This window comes from Patella vulgata, chromosome 5, assembly GCF_932274485.2.
Source record: "Patella vulgata chromosome 5, xgPatVulg1.2, whole genome shotgun sequence".
In the NCBI taxonomy this organism is placed as follows: domain Eukaryota; kingdom Metazoa; phylum Mollusca; class Gastropoda; family Patellidae; genus Patella; species Patella vulgata.
Window position 1 is genome coordinate 25,029,002 of NC_065883.2, and position 9,599 is coordinate 25,038,600.

At 33.9% G+C, this 9,599-nt stretch overlaps 1 protein-coding gene across 1 annotated transcript; it reads right to left on the reverse strand.

Annotated features, from left to right (window-relative positions):
• Positions 1 to 292: 292 nt before the first annotated feature.
• Positions 293 to 9,577, reverse strand: LOC126821584 (protein FAM98A). Its single transcript, XM_050550037.2, has 10 exons — positions 9,473 to 9,577; positions 6,367 to 6,521; positions 5,509 to 5,565; positions 5,266 to 5,343; positions 3,967 to 4,172; positions 3,320 to 3,514; positions 3,089 to 3,188; positions 2,711 to 2,793; positions 1,987 to 2,074; positions 293 to 938 (listed from the first exon to the last, which is right to left on the reverse strand). The coding sequence occupies exons 1-10, from the start codon at positions 9,508 to 9,510 to the stop codon at positions 574 to 576; spliced, it is 1,365 nt and encodes a 454-aa protein (XP_050405994.1). The 5' UTR covers positions 9,511 to 9,577; the 3' UTR covers positions 293 to 573.
• Between the last annotated feature and the right edge of the window lie 22 nt (positions 9,578 to 9,599).

Genomic DNA, 9,599 nt, shown 5'->3' on the forward strand with positions numbered 1-9,599 from the left:
GATCAGCTGCTCAACACTCATGGATGATTAAATGCAAAAATGGATAATCTAGACTATGTTTTCTTTATCGCACCGACTTTAGTAACAATGATCGAGGCTAGGCCTAAAATTCAATCGCTAATACCTCGGTCCAATTTGACCGGAGCAATTTGACTGAAATCTTCAGCATATTCCCTTTACATTATCAAGCTTTTAATCATTAATAAGAACTGCCTTCTTTTTGTCTAATCTTCCATAATGCCCCTTTAAGCTGAGTGAAAATTTCTTTAAATAATCTTGAAAAACACTGATATAGAGAGAATTTTTTTATTGCATAATTCATTATGTGGAAGAATACTAAGTAGTTTAAATGCCATAATTATGCTCTAGAATAAAAATAAGTTGTTGTGTTTACAGCTTAACATATCAGCTGATGTTAAATATAGGATAAAATAATCTTTTAACAACATGGGACTGGCCTAACTAACAGAGCACTTCACATTTCACCATCAACTTTCACCAAAGTTTGTTATAGGTTTTATCAAACACATTTGTTCAAGTCTTTTCTTTCACTGCATAATTAGAAACATAACACTAGTATCCATCTCTACCTCTTCCACCTCTTCCCCCACGACCTCTACCACCTCGTCCTCCACGCCCTCCTCCTCCACCCCCACCCTGGTACCCCCCACCCCCACCTTGATAACCCCCACCCCCACCTTGATAACCCCCTCCCCCACCTTGATAACCCCCACCCTGACCTTGATAACCTCCTCCCCCACCTTGATAACCCCCACCCCCACCTTGATAACCCCCACCCCCACCTTGATATCCAGCACCACCTTGATTCCAATTTCCACCATGTGACTGAGAGTTTGAATCTCCCCAACCCCCTTGAACTCTACCACCTCTTCCACCCCCTCTACCTCCAGCACTGCCTCCTCGGCCACCTCGACCTCCTAAAACGAGAAAGGAAATGGCTCATTCATTGAAAATAAATAAAAAAACAAACGTTTCTGCACTTAATTTACAATAATAAAAAGGTAAATCTCTAATAGAATATCCGACCAAAATTGGTTCAATACCGATCAGTATTTAGAAAGATATCTTGAATTGAAATTCCATCAATCTATGTCAGACTATCCAAATATCATAAATGAGGCTAAGCAATACCCTCTGGAATCATTCAATTTTTTAATAAAGCTACTTCAAATAACCATGGGGGGGTTGGATGGCCCAATGTTTATTAGCACGTGCGCATTGTATCATAAGATCTGTCATTGAGTCAACTGGCGTGGTTTCGATTCCCCGGTTGTACATGACAAGCAGTAGGGTTGCTTGTTCAATCTCGTAGGTTTTCTCCGGGTCATCCGGTTTAATCCCACTGTTAACGACCCCTATGCACAAGCGAAAATTTGAAATAAAATTGAATAATATATTAGTCCCGAAATGACCTAGTCTGTGTCAAGTGGATCTCTCTCTCTCTCTCCCTCTCTGCTCTTTTGAAGTGATACAGGATTATCTGAGAACCAGATAATTTTTTCATATGGCAACAAGCCCATCACCATCATCATTATGTTTCACAAAATCTAATTGATGGGATTGTTCTGATTGAATTCAATCCTGGAGATTATCTAGCATTGATATTTTTGATTTTGTTTTCTTAATTAAATGTTAAATGATCAATCTGAGTACATATTATTATTAGCATGGACGAAGCAACAATGTAGTCCCCACAATATGGTTGGTCAAACTCAAATCTCTTGCCTCAGTGTTCCCTTGTTTGCGTCTAAATTTCTGGAACCCAGTGAATAGGCTGTAAAATGGTCAGGAACTCATCAGTTAAAGGGTTAATTAAATAGATATTGGAATTTCCTTGCATACAGATGGGCAGATAGTTGAATTACAATGATTAGCAAACATCCCCCAAATAACAAGCCAGTTCTCAGTCATTTAGATGATACAAGATCTTATATGTACCAGTAGATAAGTAAGGAGAACTCTTACCACTTGGAGTGTCTGATCTTTTCATAAAAGCTGGCATTTCTGGTGGTGGTGGTTCTAGTTCAAAAGCTCTTCCACCTCTGTCTGGAACCTAGAAAAAGGTTAGTGTCAAACTATTCCATAAATTGTTACTTTATAGAAATTTGCATATATGAACACAAGACTATTGCCTAGTTACTGGGTGGTTGCATAATTAATGAAGTTGTAATCATGGGTATAAGACCACATCATGTATATTCTTTAAGCACAAATAAAAGATTTCTCTGCATGTTGTCACTTTCTGTCATCTGGTTTTATTTTCAATCTGATTAAAATACAGATCTACATTTCGTTTTGTTTTTTTATACTTTCGATGGCCTACACTACATGAAGATCTGACATGTTATAGCGATAGGTCACGTCAGGGGTCAAAAGACCGACTTATGACCCTATGACGTCAGACATTTGATTAACCAATCAGCATTGATGTTACTAGTGGATTACCCACAGTTCTGTGAAAAACACGCCTAAAGCTCGCCATAACAGACCGTTTCATTGGCTTATCCCCGACACCATTCAGAACACGAGTTAAATAACAACTCTTCCAGATCCAAGTGTAGTAAAGACAAGTAAAACAAAATTTTGAACTATAAAAATGAAACGAAATAGGATCTGTGTTTTAATCAGATTGGTTTTATTTTATTTATTGGCAATAGATGTAGATATCAATCATAACAATTATACTCACTTTACCAATTAGAACCCGATTTATAGCACATTTAGTTCTTTCACGGGCCTCACCACTACTCGTTTTCTGTAATCTTGTTAAATCTGTAAAAATATTACATGCCAAATTTATCAAAATAGATAGCAAATAAGACCATACAAAATGCCAGGAAATAATTTTTGATATAACGAACGTAATTGACAGGAATATTTTGCAGTAGTCCTTCTTAGGGAGACAACACACTAAGTGTAGTCTATAGAACTGAATAAAACTGATCGTAGCCAAATATTTCATAATTATTACAAATCAAATGTTTTGCTGGTCTTGACAAATCAATGGATATTTAGATTCAATACAATATTTTATATGGTTTGACCATGTACAAAATTCATAACTTACCATCTCTTGCTGCTAATATTTGAGCAACATCTATATTAGTTTTAGATGTTAATTTTTGTCTAATTGGTTGATAAACTTCAGCTATTTTATTCTCATTTTTCTGAAAAATACATTAAATTATAGATTAACAATCATTCTGAGACTTTTGGGTGATTTTTACAAAAATAAATCGAAGAAATAACGGGCTAAGAGTACAATGATTAAATATTTCGAAATTCATGCTTTTAATACCTTTGCTTTTTCTGACCATTTAAATGACTGAATCGTGACATCAACTCTCTTTAATAACATTTCTCTTCGTACACGATATTCTTCTGTTAAAATATGATTAACTTCTAGTACATCTTGCCATTGTTTATCTGATAATCTAGCTTTTAATAATGGTTCGCCAAAAAGACTGGGATTCTGTGCAGTAAGTTCCTTCACCTAATGTGGAGATAAAACCTTTTACAATAAATCTACCCGTTATATTAGGTATAAAACACCAGAAAACTTGTAAATTATTTTGTGCTTCATATTTATAAGGTTAACTAGTTCAGTATATTTTCATATCACCCCTAAATCTTTCAACGATAAAACATTATTGAAGAAGTACAAAATCATTATCCCCTCATTGCCAAAAATACCAAAATATGTAGTATTCTTCAGCATTAATTAGCATAATTGGTATGGCCAATTCAATATCCGGTGAGCTGCTGTAGGCAAAATTATTGGCGCAGCCCAAAATTATGAGATCCATTTTATTTTCAGTTTAATCGACCTCCTGTCTGTTTATTTTAATTTAAATTACAATTTCAGATTATATATCAGACTAACATCTGGCACTAATTTTGGACATTGGTGAATTTCACCTGGAGCTTTAATATATGTACATGTACCTTTGCTTCAACTTTACTAAAGAGTTGAAAAGCAGTTATGTTATCGGGAGGCTTTGGAAAGTTTAAAGCAATTAATAAAGCCTTAAGAACAGCAGCTATTTCACTTTCTTTGGGTTTATCATCTTGTTGTGTAGTGTTGTTTCTGAGTGCACTCGGTTTTTTACTGGCCAAAATTTTTACAGCCGTTAATTCTGTTAATAAGTAATCTAAAAAAATAATAAGATGAACAAACATTAACCGTTTAGCCAGTGGAGCACCCGAAAACACTGCTCCCTCTAGTGTCCCAAACTGACTGAGTTACATGAATAAAACTACTCAGTAGTTTCAGGTGCTTTACAAAATGAGATTCAAAACTCAACATAAAAAGATCACTTTTCTCTTAATTTTTTCAGGGAGTTAGGATAGTCAATATTAACATGTACATGTATGTACAGTTGCTAAAGGGCTAAAATGGAAATTCAAATAGTTTTTCTCTAAACAGCTTCACAAATGAATATTGTTGTGTTGGGATCATACCTTGATATGCCTTCTATATATCAGCACGTGGATGGACGGTTATATTCGTATCTCAAACTCCCCTATATATCAAAACAAGACATTCTCGTGGTACGACCACACTTCGAAGTATGTGTAGTCTTTTATTAACTTCAATATATATTACAGAGAAGAGTGGGCAGATAACTCCCATCTCAGGTGACTCATATTACAATAATGATCATCCATACTCCTCGCAGTGTTTCGTTTGATTAGAGCTAATCCCACTACTCACTGCTGTAAACAAAGCAAATTCTTGTTCTAAATTATGACTGGTCAATAGTCCGATTAACAACCAATCGCTTACTGCGTAACAATATCAAACAGAGCTCCAAATTGGACCAAATATGTTTACACAACGTTTCGTAATGACGCGCGATTTTATTATGCCCAATTAACCAGTGCATAGCAGAATACTGGAGAAAAACTAATTGTGTGACAAACAAGGCTATCAACTGTCAACACGATTTTTACTCTGTGGATATTATGTAAACAATATTGTTTTGAGACGAACAACACTTTCACCGTTTTTAATACGTTAAATCACTGTCCAAAGTTTTAGATCTATATGAAAACGATCTATATGACAATTATTCACACTGCATAATTTCTATCATCTTCTAACTGTAATTCTAATATTACTCCATAAATCTATGTATGCCAATCATATATAAGTTAACAAAGAGAGTGCAGGAAAAGAGACCCTGCACATCAAATCAAAACACTTACATGTACATATGAACCATTCTATAAAAATTTACCAACCTAAAAGTTGTAATTTATTTTTTCTAGATGATAATCGTTGATTTACAGGACCCTCAGAAAACATTGTGTGAGGACAACCTATAATAAAAATAAAACATTAAAGAATTACCATTATGGTATATTTGTTATGCTTGTTGTAAATTTATAATATAACATTAATCATTTTAGACTATAAATTAATTTACCCCCCCCTCCCAATTAATATATCAAATTATTGATCAAATTAACTTGTTGTTGACCTACCATATTCTCTAAGAAATCCACTTAATTCTAACAGAAAATTTTGAGCATCATCTGGATCTGAAAAATAAAACCAGAACAACAACAAGTGCAACAATTAGTATAAACATGACTTTCCAATGAGATGATGATCAATCAGCACTCCTTTACTTTTTACATTAATGAAGGTTGAAGGAGAGTGCAGTCTACATGTATTTCTAAAGTTTAGACATATTCATTTGTTCAATCCCTGCATTGGCCGAGAAAGTTCATCCAGATTTTCTGGCGTGGTTCCCCCTTGTCAGTGATGCAGGTCGAAGAACCTGACAAGGACAGCTATCTATATGCTAGTCCTTCGGATAATACGAAAAACTGAGGTCCCGTGTATTCTTTGGAATGCAGTTGGAATTTGATATAAGAGTAGGCGATAGTGCCGCTGCCCGGGCAAAATATCCCTTATAGCACACTGTATGGCATATGCCCGTCTTCATTAGCCCAGCATAGGAGCAGAACAGTAGGACGTTAAACCCCATTTCATTTCATATTATATAGCCTATTGTTATTCATACAGCATGTACATGAAAGCAGCTCATTATTTTTAATAAAATGTAGATCATTTAAATGAAATCAGATATAGATTACATATACACTGTACCGGTACCAATATTATTTGAATACGTAGTGCAAATGTAGACTGTTATCTAAAAAATTACAGATGTCTGCATCATTTTATTCAGTGTACTGATAGGAATTATTTTGATAGGCATTATTCAGATAAAAACTGAACCCACTGTCCCACACATTAAATAAATTACATGCATTTGGTCAAGACGAACCAACAAGCTTAGACTGAGTCTCCTTTTATCAAATACATGTACATACTACAAGTTGTAATTGCATTAACATTTTCCTCCAGACCACAGAATTGTTTTAGTTCTTGAGTCACCCACACAACAACTTGGGAATAATTTGGAGATATACTTTCATCCTTTACAGCTGAATTAAGAGTGTTTTCATCTACAACTTCTCCATTATACCTGAAGTAAGACACAATAGACCTAAAAATACAGATGTGACATAACCCTTTGATGTTGGCATATCATTATTTAAATAATACACTGGCAACATGCCTATCATAATTTATACCAGACAATTTCATTGACAAGCACGTGCAGAATAGTGTCTGCATGGATCTTATGTTAGGCGCTATTGCACTTTCGCGCCTCTACCAGTTCCCGTGGTGTTGAGATTTGAAATTTTTAGGGGATGTTAATGGGGCGGGGGGGTCTAGTCATAATCTCACACCAAATTTCAGCCGAATCGATCAATAACTTTTTATTTTACCGATCTTTTAGATCCTAACGAGAAATGAGTTTATCCGTTCGACATAACTGTAGCGATGCTAAACGCCGCTAGGAGCGCTGGCTGTACTATTTACAGACATCACAAAAAGTTGACCGAGAAAAGTATACGCCGTGTTACGCCTTGTCATGAATATTCAGAGTGTCAAACATCGACCATGTGATGTTTACCATCGAGAAAAATAGATGAACTTGCTGTCGAGTAAGATTTTGAGAAGCTGAGGTAAGATTTTCTGATATTTTTCATGAATTGAAAATTTGAAGTTAAGAGAAATTTTCGAAAAAGGCCCTCGACGCTCAAGATTTTGGTATATTTGGAAAGCCCAATTCATTAACTACTTATTTTGACCGTTTGTTAAGTCCGTATCCCCCGTAGGAATTCGTAAAATGGCTGAAATTGAACCATGTGGAATTAAAGGGAGGTAACTCGTGGTTGATCAGGGTTCAGACCATAATTAAAAACCCCCAGACTTCAGTGTAAAAAAATGATGTTAGATTTGGACAGTTTTTTTTATTATATTGAATGTTACTAAAGCTACGAACCAAACTTTAGCCAGACATTTCACTAACAAAGGATAAAAATTGTGAATGTTGTTGACCACCTTGGATTTTTTTTTTCAGGAACTGTAGCTGAAGAAGTAAGCTACTGCTTATTAATATATATTCATCCAAATCCAAACATAGCCAAAGGCGATCCCTGATATTACTTGGTACACCATAAAATAGACAAAAGATGATGATATAGGCCTACTCATACAATTTGCATGAAGACTATAAAAGGGGGGCTTGAAACTGACTGTTTCTCAGCATTCTCAAGAAAGTCCATAATTATTATAAATTTGTTATGAATCATAGAAGTTAGTTTAATTTATTGTTTGAAATCAGTATTATTAGTAATATTTTTTTTGTTATTTCAATATTTGTGATAATATTTATTTTATTTTTAACATTTTCTACCTGAAAGAAGTGGCCTGATGCGTCAAATGTTTTTGTTTATTTTGAAAAATATCGCATATGAATAATGTGATTATTTTATATTGTTATTATTGGGTTTTTTTGTAAGAAGATACATGTATTAGAAATCTTATATTTGTTGATAAATGTGATAATGGTTTCTTTTTTTTTTTATCATTTATTTTAAACCGGTGGGTGAACATTTTTAATTTCATATTGAAAAGTAACAGACATGAATTTTGATCTTATTGTGATTTTTTTTAAAATATTTTTATGACATAGATAATGTCTCGACAAGATGTATCACCATCTGAATGTTTATATTGTTTTTATTTTCATGGGATAATGTCTCAACAAGAAAGCTAGACTTCTACCACTGATATTATAATATAGTATATCGTAATGCACATTTATCACAAATGAATTTTTTTAATTCTCTTTCATGTAGATCATATCTTACTTTTTATAAGCTTACCTTTTAATTTGTTATTAAGCACAGTACATTATGTTTTTATCATTTTGCATATTTATCAGACAATTGAAGTGATCATGATACTCATTGTTTAGGATTATTTGGACTCTTTTAAGATATTCAAATGTTTTAACTATGTTTATATTACTGTTTTTATTTGAAATTGTAGTGATGTTGATTACAAAAATATAGCTGTTATATAAATCATAGTTTAATTGTTAATTTTCATTCCTGAAACAAACAATCTCAAATTGATGTACATGGCAGCTTATAAACAGCTTACAGGTTTATTTCTCATTTTGCCACACACTTTTATGATTTTTAAAAATATCCACAGTATACGTTAGTATAACGGGTTTATAATTGTTGTATGACTGTGAATGGCCAGTGGTCAATGGCCTCGGAACCAGTAGGTGCCCAATTACATACATAAACTTGTTTCTCTTCGACATTGACATCATACGGTCAAAAATTGTGATTTAAGGTGTTGTCATGCAAAAAATAAATAACAGAACAGACTGAAAACACTTTTATGTGTGCTTATTCATTCAAAAATAAGCCTATGTATTAATGTCAAAGCGCTACAATTTAAGTACACACAAATTTGTCCATTTTTTTGCTGTGATTTGTGCGAAATCGGCACGGATCCCAACTTTGAACCTCTGTAACATAAAAAGTATATACTAGAATATTATAGTGACAATTTGGCTTTATCAAGTACATCTAGATCTTTAATAAGTGCAATTTTCATAGACCTATCTTGTATAGTTACTGAGATATTGGCTTCGGTCACTTTTTTGCGTTTTTTAAAAAAAGCCCTTTTTTAGCACCTCTGGTTTGCCTTCTTTAAAACGCTATAACTTTTTTGATTTTCAATATTTTTTCGAAATTTTTTCAGATTATTCATTCTAGATAGTTCACAATTGCAGTATCATTGTCATTTTTGAGTCATTGGTTGTATCTGAAAACCCGTTGGCAATGCTAATAACTGGTAGAGCCCACTAGAGGTGCGAAAGTGCAATAGCGCTAGTCTCAATGATCACCGTCTGTCTGAAACATGAAAAGTGAAGAAAAAAAATTCTTGTCTCTTCAAATTCAAAAATGTTTTTTAAAACAGACTATCATTATTAAAGAACCCTATCCGTCTTTACCATAAACTCACAAACATGCAAATCAATTAACAAAAAATCATTCCAATTACCCAAGGTCCTCCAAAGAATCTAAAATATCGTTTTCCATTTGGAATTTCTGCTGTACTCTGCAACTCTGCACGTAACAGATTGTGTTCTTCTTTAAGAAAGAATTTTTTTTGTCTGGACGGTCGAGTC

Bases quoted from the DNA above. Each gene is read 5' to 3' on its own strand.
- LOC126821584 (XM_050550037.2), bottom strand. From the start codon at position 9,510: ATGGAAAACGATATTTTAGATTCTTTGGAGGACCTTGG. The intron at 6,522-9,472 runs GTAATTGGAATG...GTCTTACTTCAG, and splicing joins GATTCTTTGGAGGACCTTGG to GTATAATGGAGAAGTTGTAG. The intron at 5,566-6,366 runs GTATGTACATGT...TTTATTTTTCAG, and splicing joins TAATGCAATTACAACTTGTA to ATCCAGATGATGCTCAAAAT.